This window comes from Diplotaxodon limnothrissa, linkage group LG5, assembly GCF_057381915.1.
Source record: "Diplotaxodon limnothrissa isolate DT_005_m linkage group LG5, D_limnothrissa_male_GT1.1, whole genome shotgun sequence".
Taxonomy (NCBI): domain Eukaryota; kingdom Metazoa; phylum Chordata; class Actinopteri; order Cichliformes; family Cichlidae; genus Diplotaxodon; species Diplotaxodon limnothrissa.
The window spans coordinates 26,700,212-26,721,303 of NC_140600.1; the positions used below are offsets into that span (position 1 = coordinate 26,700,212).

Here is a 21,092-nt window from a genome sequence, read left to right on the forward strand (position 1 = left end):
GGCTTCAAACAAATGATGAACGCACAGAGATGTGCCTTTTATATGTACGCAAACACGTGTTGCAACTTATCTGGTGCGCGTCTTTTATTTTGTCAGCGAATGCGCACCTGTGGACCACTTATGTGCACCCCTGATTATTGCATCTGATGGCCATTGCCTAATTTGTGACAAAACCAAAACACGTTTCTGCTTACTTCATGTGGAGTAGGAACTGTTAGACAGCGCTGTATATTTATTTATAATGTACAATTAATCTTAAAGACTAAAGTTGTCCACATTATAAAGTTGTCAGCTCACCCACTACAGTATTGGAGCACATATTGATGATCATTAACTCGTCTGACATTGAAACAAAACGTTTCAAAGAACAGAGAAACTTGGAAAGCTCATCAAGAACACGAGACATAACAATTTCCCATGATTAAAGCTGCAGTCATTGGTATTTCTGTATAAAAACAAATCAAATTATTGAGTGTTATTTGATGTCAATTACATTCAGGTGGATGCAAACATGACTTCCAACTCAAAACATTCACATTTCCATGAAGTTGCTTACAGCTTGCTCTGCTGCCCTCAATAATAAACTGCTATGGCTTTAAAGGACCAATGTGTAGGAATTAGCGACATCTAGTGGTGAAGTTGTAGATTGCAAGATACTGAATCGCCCTTTGTTTCCAACAAGCAGCAGAAATAAACACATTTGCAGGTTGGTAACAACTGTACGGACAGTGATTTTTATATATTTAAATATAATTCAACCATTAAGATTTTGCCAAGGCTTAAAATTGGGGTGTGGCGTGGATTAAACAGTGTGCTGACACTGGTCTCATCTCTTTCCTAGTCTTCACCTCTGCTGGACCCAGCTCACAACTTCACACTTTTGTGTAAGTAAATATTCTACTTCCAAATAAACAAAACAAAAACAAAAACGTGGCAGCCTCCACAAGCAAACAGTGGTGGTATTGTCCATCTTTGATATACAGTCTATTGTTTACAACAATAGAATCTGAGCATCAGTCATGACATCAACCTGTAGCTGTGGTTTGATTGTTCTTTTCAGGAAGTGTAAATGCATAGTAAATCTAACCAGCAGTGTTCATATATTCACACACCCACTTCCCCCTTCCCTCTCAGTATACTGATCTTTACTCCACCAAGAAGCCCCCTCTCTCGACTTTTCTCATATTTGCCAACATGAGAGTTTGACCTGTCAGTACTTTAAGAAACCTTCCTTGACACACGTCACCTTTTCTGACAAATGCAGCCAAGCAGGGCTAAAACAAGTCCAAATTAATTTATAAAAAGAAAGACAAAGAAGCCTTTTGTTCTTCCTCCTCCTGCTTCCATTCAACTGCCTGAATGTCCCTCCCTCTTCTCTGGCACAGTTTGGGTCTTCCTCATAGTGTTCATATAAAAGGCGCTGGGATTTTTCCTCCACCTGACGCTACATGATGATTCGCGGCTCCGGGACTGACTCGTTGATGGATTTGTGAGGCAGGACGTTGGCACCGTTCAGGTAAAGCTCATCATTGACGATCACGTCCTCCCCCAGCACCGTCACATTCTCCATACGCACCTGAGGATGCACATTAAGACACAAGTCATCTACCATCGCACGTGACAAGTCTTTGTGCATGTGCTGTACGAGATGAAACAGAGGATTTAAGTAGACAGCAGAAAGAGTACGGCTGCCACAGCCTTCGGTACTCCTTCTGTTCTCCTACTGCTTCTCTGGCGTTAGCTACTATAAGTTATGTGAAAAGGACAGATATAATAGTGAACTGTGAAGTTGGCCAAAAGTCCCATTTGGTTATTACTTTAAGACAAAAAAACAAAACAAACAAAGCAAACAAAACAAACAAAAAAACAGACAAGTTTGAGCAATTCCAATAAATTATATCCATGAGTGCGTAAGCAGATACAAGGTCTAAAAAGAAAAAAAGAAAATAACTAGGCTAAGTTATAGAGTACAAATATCACCACAAGTGAGATCTGCTGTTAAACAGACAGAGACACAATTAGGTGCGTCTCACAATAAATGAATGAATCAAGAACGTCCACACATCTTTCCCACTCACCCACTGGCCGACTGACGAGCTCCACCCCACGATGCAGCTCTCCAGCCACGAGTGCGATCGAACCCTTGACCCTTTCAGCACCGTGCACCTCTTTATCCTCACGCCGTCCTCCACGACAACGCCGGCGCCGATGGTAACATTCGGGCCGATGGTGCAGTTCTCCCCGATCTGTGCTGTGGGATCCTTCAGAGAAGAAGAAATGGGGATCATCATTATCATGAAGTACAAGCCCTTATTTTGATGTCACATCAACAAAGTGCACTCACAACCAAGACGTTGCCGAGGAAACCGGGGCCTGTGCGTAATCTCTCAGGTGCGTGTTGTCGTACTGACTGGAGGTACATACACATCCCTGTCAGGAAGTCTTTAGGCTGGCCGATGTCCATCCAGAAACCTGCAGACAGACGGACAGAGGGTGGAAGGTGAAAGCCTGAAAGCAACCAGGCAGCTCCTAGTGATCTTTAACAGGTGACTCACTGAATAATGAGGTCACAGTAAGAGGCAGACATTAATCTGCTGACTGCAAACTCTGCCATAAATTTTACATAACTGCCAGCAGAGTTTTCAGCATTTGTTCTAATAGCTGCACAAATCATTCATCTGCCTCAACCAAATATCCAGCTAAGTGTTGTGAGGGGGCAGGATCAAGAGAGAAGAGGCGGAGAACACCGGGGCAAACAGGCACCCTCACATCTAATCCTACGGCCACCAAAATCACCAGTTATAACCTAACAAGTATGACCGCAGTCTATGAATTTCAGGAGCAAACAAACACACAGAAATCAACCAGAAGGTTCGAACCCAGCGCCTAACAGTGCTAACCATGGTGTCACCCCCTTACCGTTGGTTAGGCTGTGGGGGCAAAAGTGAAAACCAGGACAAGCAGAGATACAGATTTAAACTAAAAACTGAAAATGCAGTTCAGTGGGTTAAAAAAGCCACATTTTCACTGGAAAGACTGATGGATTTTCTACAGATCTCTGTTAAAAACAAAAAAAAACAAAAAAGAGGGAGAAAAATCACCATCAATTCATAATTCAATAAATACCAATCCTGAAAAAAGATTAATCCAAACACCTGAATAAAAACACAGGAAAGCACGACTGGTACGAACAACATTAATCAGGGTTTTTACGAGCACCAGCATCATAAAAAAACATCAGGGTTTCTGGTTTCTGATTAACATACAGATTTAACCTGAATTTATTTATTTATTCAAGCATAAACTAGCCAGAGATCAGTTATTAAAATGTAATGAATTTATTTAGCCTTTTAGGCCGACATAGGTTTGTCCATATTTATTACAAAGACAAAACAGAATTTAGGTCACTTGTACAAATTCCTACTCCTCTAAGAAAATTTAAAGAACAAATCAAGCCCATCTTTTTTTATTTATCCTGTGATTCTTAAGTTTTGTAAATGCTTCGCCGCTAATCTCGAGGACCTTCTGTTACTACTTAAACATGATGAATCACATCATCTTCTAAAGGGAAATCCACTACTGACTGGGACCAGTAAGCCTGCCGGGACTACAGGTCAGGATGGGGTGGAGGTTTCACTACGTGGTTCCACTGTTTCAGCAAAGCCAAAGGATGTCAGAGAGGAATGAGGATGTAGAGAAGCACCAACTAGTGATTCCTCCTGCTGGTGAGCTCTTATGTTTTTTGTTGGGGTTTTTCTTTTTAAACATCTGTATCAGAACTCTAGAGAACCTTTAGGTCTGAGCATAAAGGTTAGTGGTGCTTTTCTGCAAACGTTTCCTCTCCAGACCTGCACGAAAAGCCCAAACACTTACGTCTGGTGGAGCTGTGAGCTGCAGAGACCAGATCAAGCACACAGGTCAGCTTCAAACCATACATTTCCATCCTACTGATCCTACTGCTGTGTTAAGAAAAAGGTGAGGTCACCACTGTATACTTTTATGAACTGACTTGCATCATTTTGATTAATACGATCTTCTCCACGGGCCCCTATTTTGGGCAAAAGCTGAATGTTCAGATCTCACATGCAGCTTTACAGTCCTGTGCTGTAGTAGAAGCTACTTTCGGCTACTTCCCTGCCACCAGTGGTCGCCACAGTGGGCAGCTCTACATGTCTGATTTGGCAGATTTTCTTTAAACGCAGGATGCCCTTTCTGACGCAACCCCAAAGAGGATTTGTGTCTCCAGCTGGAATCAAACCAGTGACTTTTTGACCACTACGCCACTGGAGGAGAAGAGTCCTGTGCTGTAGTACTGCAGTCTTAATATTAGTATTAGTTACCTTGCAGCTCCATGGCATACAGCTGTCCCTCCCCTGCCATGACAGGAAATATTTCTTTTTCAATGGATGTTGGTCTCAGCTGCAAAAAGAATGCATAAAAAAAAGTCATGAACATGATCCAAAAAATACAAAACTATAGTGTCTTCAGACTCAGTGTTTCCCACAGATTCCCACATAATCAGGTGTCTCTCCAGTGAGTCTCATCCTGCTGGTAGATTGACAGACACACAAACCTGTTGTAGGCTCGGGTTAGAGTGACCCAGGGTCTCGCAGGAGATATTCAGAGCAGGAGGACTGCAATCACTAGCTACAGTCCAAGATAGTGAAGTCTGAGTACATCTGAATCTAGGATGAGCTCTGATCAAGAAGCTGAATGATATCAGTGACTGCCACAATGATAGGCTGAACAGTGACCCAGATGCATTCTTCGCTCTGATCCAAACTAAGGCTGAAAGTTTGGATTGAAGACTGAAAGCTGAAAGGGAGCTCCCTTTCAGCTTTCAGTCTTCAATAATACCAGATACTAACAGGATGGCCCACCAAGGTAAAGTCCATCTGTGGGAAACACTGAGTCTGTTACTAAATAACACACCAACATCGACACTATGAGTGAGTGCAAGAGCCTCCTCACCTGGATCCTGCTGAGCATGCTGGGATTGAAGATGTACATGCCGGCATTAATTTTGTTGGAGACAAAGACCTGTGGTTTCTCCACAAAGCGATGGATCCTCCCGCTGTCCGCCTCATACACCACCACACCGTATTTAGAGGGCTCTTCCACCCGTGTTACCTTCATGCACGCACACACACACACACACACACACACACACACACACACAGTATGACCCCACAGTAGTAAGCTTCCCTTAAACCACCTAAAACTAATAAAAACCTGTCAATATGCAGCAGCTAAGCATAGGAAATACTTGGACAGTCTCTCTCACCACAATGGTTCCCTCCTTGCCGTGGTTGTGGTGGAACTGCAGCAGATCTTTGAACGGAAAATCACAGATGACGTCTGAGTTGAGAACGAAGAACGGCTCACTGTCATCATTCAGCAAGTCTCGAGCCAACGCCAGGGGACCCGCTGTGCACAAACATACAGTTTTATATGGTTCACAATAATTTACTATGGTTTTTAAAAGACGAGTTAATCGATGTTGAATTACTGGATACTTGCAGAGAGCCATTTACGCTTATCTGGATCTGTCTGTAGTAAAGACAAGCTCACCTGTTCCCAGAGGCTCCTTCTCATGAGACAGAGAGATACGAATCCCGAGCTGAGAAGAAAACAAAAAACAGACAGGTTCAACTTTAATGTTTGGGCTCAGTTAGGAATCACACCACATCACACATGAATCCAAATGAATGTCTCCTGAATCTATTTCCTAACATGTGACCAGAGATACAGAAATCCAACAAGTCCAACAACCGAGTCTTTGAGGTCCTGTTCAAGCACAACACGGAAGTCACGCTGATTAAAGATTGTAAAGTACACGACACACACGGTGACTGTGCTCACGAGTGTTGTGTTTTATTGACAATTCTGCATTCAAGGGAAACAGTCTGTTCCAGTCCAACTCTCTCTCTCCCTGCTCGACTCTGCCTTCACTATATAGAGAAAAGGAAAGAGACACCGTCATCAGTCAATCGCCAGTCAGTGGCTCACCTGCCTCCCAGTACCGCCCCCTTGAGCTCACTGCACCACCACTCCTCCCCTGCAGCTGAGCCAGGGACCACACCTCTGTCACAAAGATGTTTCCTTCAAACTACAAACCACAGATGAGACACGCAACTAATCACTATAAATCTATCTAAAGATTTTTTTTTTCTGTTTTATTCCACTTATAGTCCCAATATTATACTGACCAATCACATATGATCAAATTTCTCCACACAGGTAAACAGTCCATAGAAAAATTAAAACTGCAGGCTGGAACTGCATCAAACACAATCTCAGAATAATTAGCTATCCTTTGAGGATGACTTAGCTTCTAAATTCAGACCAATTGATTGGAAATCTTGAACCTAAAACCTGTTACTGACTTTCTGAATATCCTGGATACACTAGAACAAGAAAAATAAGAAGCAGAGATGCCGAAAGTTTCTTGAAAAGGGATCCAAACATACTCAACAGTGACTGTTGTGCACATTTACACCTCAGTAAATGAAATCCTGATTAATAAATCCATCATATAGCCTCCATGCAGGAGAAACCTGGTGGTTTTTGCTGTAGCAGTGCAGGTTGTTGTACGTACTCTCTGCTCCTGCACTCTCATCTCTCTTTCCAGCAGCTCTGACATGTAGCTCACTGCCAGAACCACATGGTCCACCCCAGCCTGAAAACACACAGAGACAGTGACTCATGACTACAACACAAAATAACCTCTCAGTAGCATCATTAAATCCTCATTGATATCTTTGCCTTACTTTCACCAGTGCCTCCACCTGGTGCAGCAGGATGGGTTTGTTGCAGAACTCCACGAGGGGTTTTGGGACGCTCAGGGTGAGCGGTCGCAGTCGGGTCCCGTACCCCCCCACTAGGATCAAAGCCTTCATGATTCTGCCGTTACCAACAGTTACCCAAGTTCATCAATAACCAGATGCTGATGCCCTGAAAAGACCAGATTCACATTCATCATTAAAATCAGACATTTTCTAAAGGAAGGACAGAAAAAAATCAGTCATGCTCGTTTCTGTTTTGGATTTAAAATTAAAAGTGACTTTCAAATACAGTCACTTTTTTACTTTGAAGAAAATTATTCTCTCCCTCTCTGACCTCTAAATGTGAACTTCTTTGCCCTCCTAAAGTATAAAAATATAACATTTATGTACACATGAGAGTGGAGACGTTGTGATCGGGGACAGAAACACAAATAAGCAAATCAGAGACTATTTCCTGATCCACTGTGTTGTTTACTTTGGTTTGTCGCATTTTTATTGAGCCATTTTACTACACAATTCTATTCAGGGTGGAAAGGTGAATAGTATGAAAAGAAGAAAATGGATGATTAAATTCCACTTTGTTTTATTTATATTCTTACTTACTAAACTTCTGCACTGTTATTTTAACGTGTTTAACTTAGGTCAGGGTCTTCCTGATTCAAAATGGACCTTTGAAAGTAACTATATATGTAAACATGTCTGGTCCACTTACAGTTAAAGCAAAGAATCTGTGTTACAGACGTCTGAGCATTTTCCTGATATCTACTGGCCTTGAATAAAAGTAAATGGCTTTTTACAAAGTTGTACACTTGAGTAAATAATACAATAAAAATCACAGTGATGGTGATTTTGTTACTGCATTTACTCTTTTGGATGCAGTAATTCAGGCATTTGCTACCTTTTTGGCTGCATTAAATTCAACTTAATTATTAGCCAATGACATGGAGGTGATAAAGATCAAGCTGCTCAGACTTCCATTGGGAGGGAGTATCAGAGGGAGAGCTCAGGCAGAAGTGGTTTGGAGACAAAGTTAGAAATACAAGAGGCGGGATAGTAGATAAACTGGACAAAGGATGTTAAATATCGAGCTTTCAGGCAGATGGAAAAGAGCAAGAGCACAGAGAACATTTAAAGCTGTAGTGATGACATGTTGATGGCTGGTGTGACAGCAGATCGCTGTGGCAAACACTGTGGCGTCGGGAAGAAAAAGAAGAGGAAGAACAAGAAGAGGTCATGGTGTCGCCTCAGATCAACAGATTTCATTCATTCATTCTATCAGGCGGTCTGGAACACGTGATAGGGTGATATTTACGTCCCTGAAAAGTGTCGAAAAACAAACCAAAGAACCAACCAACACAAAGAGGCGATAAAACGAGGATACACATGGGAATAAACACAGATTAAAACAGGTAGAACTAACGGGTACTACTAAAACAACCTGTTAAGGATATTGCGTTTTATACAGATTACATCAGCACTTATCGTAAATGAATTAACTTTTAAGGGAAACAGTGAGATAAAATGTGACAATGATCATGTTTTGGTTTGTAGTGAACTTACAGTGCCTCTAAATAGCTAACGTCAGCTGACAGAACTGACTTTATTTATCTACAATGAACGCAAATCGACAAGGAGCTGGTTAGTGCTCAGGTTTTAAAGTCTGCGAACAGCGTGAGAGTAAATGAAAACGAAGAAAACTCACCTGGGTTTTTTCGTTAATAGTCTACAGCCGGTCTGAATCACTGACACTCTGGAAATGACACGTAAGATCATCAAAACGCCGAATCCTTGTTTGGCTTCCGGTGCATGAGACAGCCAATCAATTCGTTCGACGTGACATAGCTTATCCGGTGAAGCGTTTCAGAATAAGAGTCATTTTAAAATCGGGCTTATTGCAGCATTTCTATCCACAGACTAATAATAGGACAAGGTTTCTTGGTCTTAAAGTTAAATGAGAATAGTGGAATACAAATAAATAAATAAAGTGAAAATCGATAAATCCCGTGCATACAGACTTTTTGAAAACTTGTGTGCAACTAATGGACTAGTTCAAGAAAATTTGGTTAAACCCAGTTTAATTTTACTGGACAAAAAACAAGAATATATATATATATATATTTATTAATTAAACAAATGTAACAAGTATGGAAGCCCATACTTCCATACTTCCGCCACAAAAAAAAGAAGGGGATCCTTAACTCGCTATGTTTCTCGAAATTTCGACTTGTGTTTCTCGAAATTTTGAGTTATGGATACTTGTTTTTGTTTTGTTTTTTTAGTAGCGGAAACTGGCTTCCATAGACAAGTATAACAAATATGGCAATATTGCCAAATACTTTTTCCAACTTCAGATAATACCACGACAGGATGTCATAAAAGACAGATAATGAAAATAAATTAAAAATAAGCAACTAAAGAAATAAATAAAATTAACAAAAATTTAAATTAAAAGTCATATAATAAAATTATAACCTTGGGGTTTTCTAAAAGCTTTAGTTCATTAACCATATGATGCAGATCCACTGTTTGTTTTTTGTCCATAAACTTTACAGATGACAGGAAGAGGCACAGTTCTTTGTGAAAGGTGAAAAAGGACGGCTTTATATTCAGAAATCGACATTTATGAATGAAGAATTTACCCATAATAATTATCACATACAGTGGGTACGGAAAGTATTCAGTAATAATTTTTACACTCTTTGTTATAAAGCAACCATTTGCTAAAATTATTTAAGTTCATTTTTTTCCTCAATAATGTACACACAGCACTCCACATTGACAGAAAAAACACAGAATTGTTGACATTTTTGCAGATTTATTAAAAAAGAAAAACTGAAATATCACATGGTCCTAAGTATTCAGACCCTTCGCTCAGTATTTAGTAGAAGTGCTTAGAGTCATTGTCTTGTTGGAAGGTAAACCTTCACCCAGTCTGAGGACCCGAGTACTTGGGAGAAGGTTTTCGTTCAGGATATCCCTGTACTTGGCCACATTCATCTTTCCCTTGATTGCAACCAGTCGTCCTGTCCTTGCAGCTGAAAAACACCCCCACAGCATGATGCTGCCACCACCATACTTCACTGTTGGGACTGTATTGGACAGGTCATGAGCAGTGGTTTTATCACACCTAATCCCCGCGTACAGACAGAGGCTGAAGCTCTCCAAACCTGTCGTGAGGACAAAAAAACTGTGGAGCAACGAGGCCGTGGAGGAGCTTCGCACGTGTTTGGAGTCCACAGACTGGGACACAATGAAGGCTGCTTCTAACAGCTTGGACGAGTTTACGGACACTGTCACCTCCTATATCCACTTCTGTGAGGACAGGATTGTGCCATCACGCACCAGGGTGAGTTATAACAATGACAAACCCTGGTTTACTCCTAAACTCAAAAAGCTGTGGCTGGAAAAGAGAAAGGCGTTCAGAAGCGGAAACAGGGACTGCTACAGAGAGGCCAAGTACAGGTTCACTAAAGAAGTGGACATTGCTAAACATCAGCACTCTGAGAAGATGCAGCAGCAGATCTCAGAGAATGACTCGGCCTCTGTGTGGAAAGGTTTTAGGAATATCACAAACTACAAGCCTAAAACCCCCCACTCCACTGATGACTTGCTCTTGGCCAACACCCTTAACGACTTTTACTGCCGTTTTGACGAGCCATCAGGCAGCCTTCACACCTCCAACGGCCCCAACAATAGAAGCACTTTAGACACTAATTCCCCCACCTCTCCCCCCTCCATAGAGCCATCACCACCTTCAAACGCTTCACCTACAACACCCCCCTCCTCACCCCACACAAAAGAGGATTTCACACCACCTCCTCCCACCACAACTCTTCATATTCATGAGGCAGATGTGAGGAAGCAGTTTATGAGTCTGAATGCTCGAAAAGCTCCCGGCCCAGACAGTGTGTCTCCTGCCACCCTCAGACACTGTGCAAACGAGCTGGCCCCAGTGTTTTCTGGCATTTTCAACTCCTCACTGCAGGCATGTCATGTGCCTGCCTGCTTCAAGTCCTCTACCATAATCCCTGTCCCCAAGAAACCTAGGATCACTGGACTAAATGACTACAGACCCGTGGCTCTGACATCTGTGGTCATGAAGTCTTTTGAGCTCCTGGTTCTCTCCCATCTCAAGACCCTCACGGCCCCCCTCCTGGACCCCCTGCAGTTTGCATACAGAGCCAACAGGTCTGTAGATGACGCCATCAACATGGCCCTACACTTCATCCTGCAGCATCTGGACTCCCCAGGAACCTACGCCAGGATCCTGTTTGTGGACTTCAGCTCTGCCTTCAACACCATCCTTCCAGACCATCTCCGAGGCAAGCTTTCCCAGATGAATGTGCCTGATCCCATCTGCCGGTGGATCACTGACTTCCTGTCGGACAGGAAGCAGCATGTGAGGCTGGGAAAGAATGTCTCGGACTCCCGGACCATCAGCACCGGCTCCCCTCAGGGCTGTGTTCTTTCTCCCCTGCTCTTCTCCCTGTACACCAACTGCTGCACCTCCACCCACCAGTCTGTCAAGCTAATCAAGTTTGCAGATGACACCACCGTTATTGGGCTCATCTCGGACGGGGATGAGTCTGCCTACAGGAGGGAGGTTGAACGTCTGGTGTCTTGGTGCAGCCACAACAACCTGGTGCTGAATGCCCAGAAGACAGTGAAGATTATTGTGGACTTCAGGAAGCACACAGCCCCACTCCCCCCCATCATCCTGACTGACACCCCCATCACCTCTGTGGACTCATTCCGCTTCCTGGGTACCACCATCACCCAGGACCTGAAGTGGGAGCCCACCATCACCTCCGTCATCAAGAAAGCCCAGCAGAGGATGTACTTCCTGAGGCAGCTGAAGAAATTCAACCTGCCAACACGGACGATGATGCAATTCTACACTGCAATCATCGAGTCCATCCTCACCTCCTCCATCACCGTGTGGTACGCTGGAGCCACTATCAGGGACAAACAGAGACTGCAGCGTGTTGTGCGCTCTGCTGAGAAGGTGATTGGCTGTAGACTCCCATCTCTGCAGGACCTGTACACCTCCAGGACACTGGGGCGTGCAGCTCGGATCTCAGCTGACCCTTCTCACCCTGGACACAGTCTGTTTGACCTGCTCCCCTCAGGCAGGAGGCTCCGGTCCATTCGCACCAGAACCTCTCGCCATAAGAACAGTTTCTTCCCCTCTGCTGTTGGACACATGAACAATAAACGTACGACTGTTCCCACCACTAACACATGACCCTACGCTGTGTTCACTGCATCATTCCATGTTTTGGCACTGATCACCACCTGCACTCATGTATATATCTTTCTACGTAGCACTTTTAATTCTTATTCTTACTTTTATTTTTTCATGTCTATTTAAGCGCAATTTATGACAGTATGTTTGCACTGAAGCACCGCAGCAATTTCCTAATGTTGTAAACCTGCTCAACATTTGGCAATAAAACCCATTCTGATTCTGATTCTGACACATACCACTTAGAATTAAGGTCAAAAAGTTCTATCTTGGTCTCATCAGACCAGAGAATCTTATTTCTCACCATCTTGGAGTCCTTCAGGTGTTTTTTTTGTTTTTTTTAGCAAACTCCATGTAGGCTTTCATGTGTCTTGCACTGAGGAGAGGCTTCTGTCGGGCCACTCTGCCATACAGCCCTGACTGGTGGAGGGCAGCAGTGATGGTTGTGATGTAACACTGGATGTAAAACATTGATAAATCATCTTATGTATGCAGATGACGTGGTTGTTTTTAGTCCAAGCAGTGCTGGGTTACAGGAGCTTCTTAATATCTGTACTGAGTATGGTGTGCAATATGATATAAAGTACAATGCTGTTAAAAGTGGTGTTTTGATATATAGAACCAAGCAGGACAAACAGCTAAATTTGCCTGTTTAAACTGTCCCAAAAACTCTTGAAGTTCATAAAAAGGTGAAATACCTCAGTCGCTTTATTACTGATCAAATAAATGATGACGATGACATATACAGACGACAGTGTAAGCTCTATGTGGAGGCAAATACTATTGCACCTAAATTCAGCTCTCGTGCACTTCTAGTTAAAGTGGTTTTGTTTAAAGCAGCGGTTCTCAAACTGGTGGTACTTTTAAAGATTAAATAATATACCATTGTGGGGGTATGCAAAGACGACACAAAAGTTCCCAAGGCTCTTCTGGGAGCCGGAGTCGACCAGAAAACGTCTCCCCGAGCGTGAGTCCTCTATGAAGAGCAGCCTTTCCTGATCGCGGCCGCTAGAGGGCGCTGGCGGGCTCATTTCCCTGGGCAAAGGCACTGTCACGCAGATGATAAAAACACAGCCCTTTCCACTGTGCTGCTGTGCTGCGCAATGAGAATCCTTTATACGATACCTAGAGCGGGTAGTGCCAGTCAGATATTTGTAGCTGTGGGTGTTTGGACTTTTTAGAGCACGTTTAAGAAAGTTAATGTTCAATTTTAGAGAACGACTGGATGGCTCTAGTAACAGTATAATTTTAGAACCCACAGATCCGACAGCGAGTGGTTCCCGTTAATCATCCAGTCGGAGAGCATTAAGCATTAGTTGAAGTGTTTGTGTATTTATCGATTTTTTTCTAAGTAATTGTGTATTTTATGTATATTTTGGTTTTATATTTTTACAAATGTTTAATATTTTTTAATATTTTTATTAAGGTTTATAAATTGTGTTTTGTCTTGTTTTTTATGGACATAAAGTCTGGCAATAAAGATTGAATTGCAAGATCTATTTCATTTTTACCCCTCAACTGGAAAAAGGCTGATGGGGTGTTAGCATTACCCCACCATGCAGAACGGTGGTCAAGGCTGGACTGGGACAAAAAATCGGCCCGGGCATTTTGACTAGAGCCCGGCCCACCAGGATAAAGATTGAAAATGTGACGTCATTCAGGGATAAAACCGCAAAGGATTTTGGGAACTTGTGGCAAGACAGCGATAAAAAGAAACCCAAAAAATGGCAAGAAGCTGTTGTATTATTAACTGCAATAGCCGGTCGCATGACAGCCACGGGAAGCCGACGGGTAAAGAGATCGTTTTTTTTTTTTATCGGATTAAGTCGTTGAAGAGAAATTTTTAAGCCATGTTTCCGAAGTAAGAGCCGACAGATGGTCTGGATATACCAAATATAACGTCCCAGAACACTCCAGCTCACATGTTAGTCTGCTCCAAGCATTCCCACAAAGGTCAGAGTTTTTTAGTAGTTAATACGTCATTTTTCTTAACATAATTGGTGATATAGGTTACAAGCAAGTCTGGCGCTGAACAGAAATTGTCGCGCTATGCTCCTTTATTTATTGTGTTTATTGTGCATAAATAGTGAATTGTCCTGACACAATATTGCGTTTCGTTTCTGTTATAACCATGGTACACTGACAAAACCATATACTTTTATTCACAGGATAAAACAGTTGTTTTGTATCACTAATTGTCCATTGCGATTACAACATACAATATTACTGTCACTGCTACATTTCTGTAATGCTACTGTAACCGGTTTCTGCTTCATCCCGCTGCAACAGTTCGGCCCAAACAGACTCCTCGACTCTGCGTTGTGTAGTGTTTTTAAAAAGACAAGGAGTCTCTGATCGATCGTTGCCACTTTATTTCCTGAATGGAAACAACGGTGTATTATCAGTGCACAGGCTCGCCACACACCACTCCGCACAGCACACTCTCGTATGGCTACGGCAGACTGGCAGTGATTACTGCAGCAATATTACAATTTCTAATATACAATAAAATAACAGCAACAACAAATGATGTACCTGAATGGAAACAACGGTGTATTATCAGTGCACAGGCTCGCCACACACCACTCCGCACAGCACACTACGGCAGAACATCTCATTAGCATTCCGCTTTAGCATACAGTTTCACACATTAATAAACAAATGAAAAGTACATAAAACTGGTGTTGGACATGTGTCCACTAAGCACTTATTACACTCGGTGCTCGTCAGCTAATCAAACATGTTTTATGTGTCTGTACTACTTAGCTATATTGTGTGCGGAACAATACAACTCACCTCTCGTATGGCTACGGCAGACTGGCAGCGATTACTGCAACCAGCCTCACCTAACCAGCCACACTGAGAGGGGGGGCGCTGTTTCCCCATGACACTGATATTTGTGGCAAGTGGAATAATACCAGATAAACACTGTTACACTACCAGAAATTATTTCCACTACTAATTAATTACCGTTGAGCTCAAAGGTCCTATTAATAAACTGTTAATGAATGTGTATTTATGAAGACGATTTGTGAGACTGGTAAACTTATGATATGTACAATAGTCTTTCGTTCTACACGGTGCATTTCAAGGTCCTGTACCCATCCGTCGGTAAACTGTACCTGGGCTTGTTGCAGTGACCTGAAGTTACTAAACTTCACGAGTGTGTGCACTCACTCCAAGAAGCGTATAATTATAAATCTGAGCGTGGTGAAAGTTGGGCAGCACGCTGACGTCTTTTGTTCACTCTTTCACTCCTTTGATTTTTTCCTCGTATCTTTTCTTTGTCTTTTCGTCGAGTCTGTCTTTGTACGGACCGGCATTGTTCTCCTTTTGTTTTGTACATTCCTTTTTTGTGCGGCAAAGAAAAAAAAAGAAGGTATTGGAACCGGAGAATGAACGTTTTGCGGTGCTGCAAATGTTTGCATTTGATGCGGTACTTGGATTGTTTTGCCACGGGTTCCCGGCATGCAATGCGCGAAAATCACGTGATTGCTAAACAAGGGGGAGGGTGCATCCAGCCTCCTCGGCTGTAATTGGTCCAGCCCAGAGTCGATCATGACCAATTGGCCAATCCAACACCTTTCATTATATATACCCTTCCTAAAAAAAAAAAAAAAAAATCCATCGGCCCATAAAAACAAAAAATCGCCAGCGGCCCACCGGGCAAATACCCGGTATGCCCGATGGCCAGTCCAGCTATGACGGTGGTGATGACACCCAACTTTGTGAACACGATGACTCAAGAAAAAGGAGATGTAGGGTTTTCAAATGGATCTACTGAAAGTCTCTGACAATTTTGAAAATCTATTACCTCAACCTCAACCTGAAGATGAAGGTCGAGGTTATAGATTTAGACTATATAGACTTTGTCGAGTTATTGTGTTTACAATGTTATTGTTGGTTTTGACAATCTGGGGAATGTTTTTAAAACATCCTCCCAACCATTTTTTTAATCTAAAGTGAACTTTCCCCTAACATCAGGAAAACCTTCTACACACAACGTTTAGAAAACGTTAGCTGAAGTGGGGTAGTGAACAATCCCCGAACGCTCCCTTGTTTGCTGGGATCTCACCTAGAATTAATACTGTAGGTGTATCTATTGAAAATCTCACATGAGATGTCAGTAACTTTGACCTCACGGTCAATCTTGTGAATGTGATGTTTGAGAAAGATTATTTTTTAACCTGCTTTTTGTATCACTCAGCAGCTTTCACAATATGAAAGGGAGAGCTGTGAGTGGAGTCACTCTGAAGTGGAGAGCAGTCGGATGGAGAAGTCTTCCATAAAGGGGGGAATGATGACAGAAAGAAAACTGGCCTGTTAAATTTAAAGCCAGCTTTGCTTCTGTTCATAAAAACACTTTGGCTTGATGTTTTGTGTAAATGAAGCTGCTGTTTAGTGCAGTCTGACTCTGCTTCAACTTTCTGTTCATGCAAATGATGCTGCGAATAGTTCCTGCCTCAGTAAAAGGAAAAACAAATTTCCAACAAAAAATTTCTTTGCCGCTTTGTTAGAAAGAAAGATTGCATATTCCTGATAACCCGACACACGGGACTGCAGTTTAGATTCAGATAAAGGTACTTTGAACTGCTCTGTTTCACATCTGTTTGCCACAGCAGATAGCTCCACACAATCTTTAGCAGATTTAACTTATACTTCCCGACGCAACCCAAAAGGGATTTGTGTCTCGTCTTGAAGAACACATCTTTATTATAAAGTTAATGTGGCCACTTGTCCTAAACCAGTCTGTCGTTTAGCTGGTATGCTTTAAGTGAATGTGGGAGGAAGGGTGGGAGTGGGACTCCGTGCAGTTCTGAGCTTCAGACACTTCATAAACAACATTTAGTGAATTTTGCATTAATTTCTATAATTTCTGCATCCAATGCAATGCCTTTATCTATGGAAAGATAAAATGCTCTATAACATGTAAGGCCAGAATATCTTGCTACATCTATCAACAGTGACATCATCTCCACACATTTTGGTTTCCATCATCGTGTTACAAATTATTCTTAGTTTCATCGGTGCAAGATCTGAGGAATTTTTGGGGGGCTCTTTTAGATATTTCCTGGCAAAGTTTAATCTAGCCTTCCTGTTTTTTCGTTTATATCTTCTTGTAAACTTTCTGTATGAAGACAATTATACCTACTTCCCCGAGAGATTGAATGAGTGAACAGGCCTCTCTGGGCCATGATTTTACCCATAAATTGTCCAATTACTTTTGATCCTCTGAAAATGACTGAATTCAAAAGTGACTGATTTATGAAATTTGATCTTCAAAAACCAGTGTCGTGAGAAGCAGTGGCACAGGTTTCTTGTCATGATGAAACAAATGGGGGAAAAAAGAAGGAGCTCCAATATTAGGACTTTTATTTATTTGTTCAAAGAGACAAAGAAAAGGTTTGGTCACTAAACAAACAATGCCTGTGTTTAGAGGCATTGTTTAGGGGAATTTAGCATCCAGAACAAACTTCAGCTGATTACTGAAACTTATCTTCAAACACTGTAGATGCGTGATATTTGTGCAGAAGGTTTTCAACATGAGCCCAGATCTTACCGAAACATGTTTGAGTTTTACTGAGGAATTCATCACTGGTGTGAAAACAAAATATGTTCTGGAAATACTACAAATCACATTATTTTATGCTACGGTGGATACATCACAAGTAATTTGAGGTTAAGGCTCTTGCCCAAGGATACTTTGACAGATTCACAGAAGTCAAGGACTGAACCTCCCACCTTCTAACTGGCAGATGACCTGCTCTATCAGCTGAGCCACAACTGCTCTATAAGACGGCCAGGATGCACACAGTGAAGCGTCTGATGGTAAAATGTTAAAACATTTAACTTAATCTTTCTAATGCCTTTTAAATGTTTCCTTTAACTGATTCATCAGTCATATCTTTTGTTTTAGGTCATTCTTTGGTTCAATCAAATAATGAAAATAAAAAATATATAACTTCGGTAATTCAGTGACATGATTTGGTGGCATATTTTTCTAAAATCAAGCAGATTAGCTTCACTCTTGTGCAGTATCATTAAAAACAATGACTGAAATAAATAATACTTCTTGAAATTTTAAGAAAAAAACTCTGCAGTTGGAAATAAATGTAGATAAACACAAGATAAAACACTCTCATTTAAAATCATTTCTATTACTTTAAGCCTGAAGTTTGAATTTTTAGCAGTTTTAAACAAACCTGGTTAATGTTGTTTCCATAAAGGAGTCTCTGTGACACATTTTGCATAAACTGATCAACACACCCATAACATTTCTCAGAAACAGGAACATGGAGCAGGAGTGGGATTTCCCTGCATTTTTATTATTATAAAGGCTGAGTTTTCTTTCACAGTTCACAGAGCAGCATCATGACTCTAAAGATCCTGCTGGGTGTCTTCTGTCTCTCAGGTCAGTCATTTTTGGCAGTGCTTATCACTCTGATATGTTACATCCAGGTTGCATGTTCAGAGATGTTGATCAATCATTTTTCCTCACAGGGTGTCTCATCTTCTCCAGATGCCGTCAGTACTACTTTGTTAATAAGTCCTTAGATTGGGATGCGGCTCTGAGTTACTGTAGAGTGAACTACACAGACCTGGCCAACTTCGAAAACGCTACAGAAATGAAACAATTTAACAAAACAGTTTCATCTGCTGGTTACAACTCTGAGGTCTGGATTGGTGCTTACCTAAGTTTATATTGGAGACATGTATCCCAGATCAATGATGATTTCTGGAAATGGGAAAATCAAACTAAAAATGAACCCTTCTCAGTTTACTATTTTTGTACAAAAGCTTTAGTGAATTCACCATACTGGTACTGGTCTTGGTATATCAACTGCTCACTGGAATACCCATTCATCTGTTACAATGGTAAGAAAATACCAAAGCATTTTCTTTTCTCATTAAGATTGTTTTGATTATTTTCATTCACAGGAAAATCAACATGACTTATTTAACCACAATTTCTAATTGCAGGAACTTACCAGAGTCCTGAATTTGTTTTTGTGAATAAAAGCATGGACTGGTTCAGAGCTCTCCGGTACTGCAGGGAGAACTTCACAGACCTGGTTGACAGTTCACTTTCTGTCAGTGATACGCAGAGGCTGGTGTCATATGGGACTGAAATATGGATCGGCCACATTGCACATCCTCAAATTTTCTGGGTCGATGGCAGAGACTCCTCATTCAGATACTGGGATGAATCAGGAAAAATATTTGGCATTTCAAATGCCATGTGTGGGGTTGCAGATATGCAGAGATCAGGAAAATGGAGGTTACTGCCCTATTATACACAACGACCATTTGTCTGCTATGACAACCTGCCAGCTCCTCAACCTGAAACCACAGAAGCTCCCAAAAAAGAAATTGTTTACAGAAAAGGTATAAAGTTACAGTTTTGATATCACAAAAATATAATAACTGAAAACTCCCCATGACACCTTTTGTCCTCTCTGTCTCAGTAATAAAAATCAGGTTGAAGCTGGAGGACTCCTCTGTGAATCTGAATGACACCGCTGCCAAAGCAACACTCCTGAAAGAGGCAAGTCTGCCTTAAAACTTCACCTCATCACCTTTGCACTTTAGTGTAGGTGCTGTGAGTTTCACCCAGCTCTTTAATTTTATGTGATTGCCTGTCCTCATCTCTTCTTCACAGCATCTATGAGCAAGCTGCTGCGTGAAAATTAAGGCTGTAAATTTGAATTTTTGAATGTTGAGAAATGTTCATAAAATTATGACATCTAAAAATGAAAAAAAAAAACCTTTTATAAATGACAAAAATAATTTCCATACTTTTCTCTGAAACGTTTAATATGATTTTACTGTATATGATTTTAATATGTAAAATATGTATTTTACAAATATGATTTTACTGTATACATTAATCGGCCCAATTCAAATGCAAAGGTATGAATTAATGTCAGAAAATAAATTTATTGATGTTTTGTTTTTCTAAAACAGGCTTTTGTTTGTTTTTAGTCTCTGTTTAAACATGTGTGTAATGTTTGGATCTCTCAGCTCCAGGACAGACTGAAGGAGAAAGGAGTGAGTGGAATCACTGTGAAGTGGAGGGAGCAGCCTGATGGAGCCGTCTTCCATAAAGACAGGAAAGTACTCACAAAGAAGAAAACTGAGCTGTGAATTTTGAAACCAACATTGCTGCGACTTCTCTGAAACTCAGATGTTTAGTGTACATGAAGTTGCTGTACATATTGTGGTTTTGCTCTGTATTTGTTTATGCAAATTATACCGTTGACATTTGTCACCTTGGTGAAATGAAAATAATCAGATATAATTTTTATTATTGTTTCATCAGAGTGTTTTGTTTTGGACTAAAAGATCCTTTCATGGTTTTAATACTCCTGATGACGTCCTGTGTGGGACTATGGTTAAAACTGTAGATTTTTGTTCTGTCTGCTTGAGAGAATTCTGCTTTTGTATGAGATTTATTGTTTTTGACAAAAAGTGGGTTTTTTTAAATCCATGAGACATAATGACAGTTAATGAACTGGATCAAGTGGCAGTGGAGGTGCGCAGAGAGAGGCTGAGGACAATACAGAAAACAACAATGGAAATAATTTAAAATAAAATGAAATCACATTGTTCGGTGAACTCAGCCAGAAACATTTGTTATTGTCCTTTTTACCTACATTCAGGTGTAACACCTTCTATGATTCAAAAAGCTGACTTGTATTGTTTGTTACTGTTTCCATGGAGCACTGCCTTTAAGTGCATGAACATCCCAAAACCAGGCAACTCAAAACTGCTTCCTAGAGAAATATAAAAAGAATCATTTTCCTGCTCTTCTAAAAAAAAAATGTAAAACTAAATATGTCTTACTTTACTCATCTGAACTGTGAATATGTGATATTGTTCATTGGATACTAAATATAATTTGTTAAGATTGTCACATTTTTACCCGTTTTTGTAAATAAAGCTGTAAGTTAAATTAAGAAGGTAAAAGTTGGACTAAATTAAATTAAAGTTATATTTCGAGGATATTGTCACAATAGTGAGCAAATCATTTAAGCATCACAGGATGTTCACCTCCTTTTAAT

At 41.1% G+C, this 21,092-nt stretch overlaps 1 protein-coding gene across 1 annotated transcript; it reads right to left on the reverse strand.

Moving 5' to 3' along the window:
- Positions 1–225: 225 nt before the first annotated feature.
- gmppb (GDP-mannose pyrophosphorylase B) lies at positions 226–8,551 on the reverse strand. Its single transcript, XM_085354421.1, has 10 exons — positions 8,488–8,551; positions 6,771–6,954; positions 6,599–6,679; positions 5,572–5,620; positions 5,285–5,427; positions 4,972–5,130; positions 4,341–4,419; positions 2,345–2,472; positions 2,079–2,261; positions 226–1,576 (listed from the first exon to the last, which is right to left on the reverse strand). Exons 2-10 carry the CDS (start codon positions 6,897–6,899, stop codon positions 1,445–1,447), a joined length of 1,083 nt encoding a protein of 360 aa, XP_085210547.1. The 5' UTR covers positions 6,900–6,954; positions 8,488–8,551; the 3' UTR covers positions 226–1,444.
- Between the last annotated feature and the right edge of the window lie 12,541 nt (positions 8,552–21,092).

Coding starts and splice junctions, on each gene's coding strand:
- gmppb (XM_085354421.1), bottom strand. CDS start 6,899: ATGAAGGCTTTGATCCTAGTGGGGGGGTACGGGACCCGACTGCGACCG. Junction 2,473..4,340: donor GTATGCCATGGAGCTGCAAG/GTAACTAATACT, acceptor GTCTGTCTGCAG/GTTTCTGGATGGACATCGGC. Junction 1,577..2,078: donor GCTCGTCAGTCGGCCAGTGG/GTGAGTGGGAAA, acceptor GTGCATCCTCAG/GTGCGTATGGAGAATGTGAC.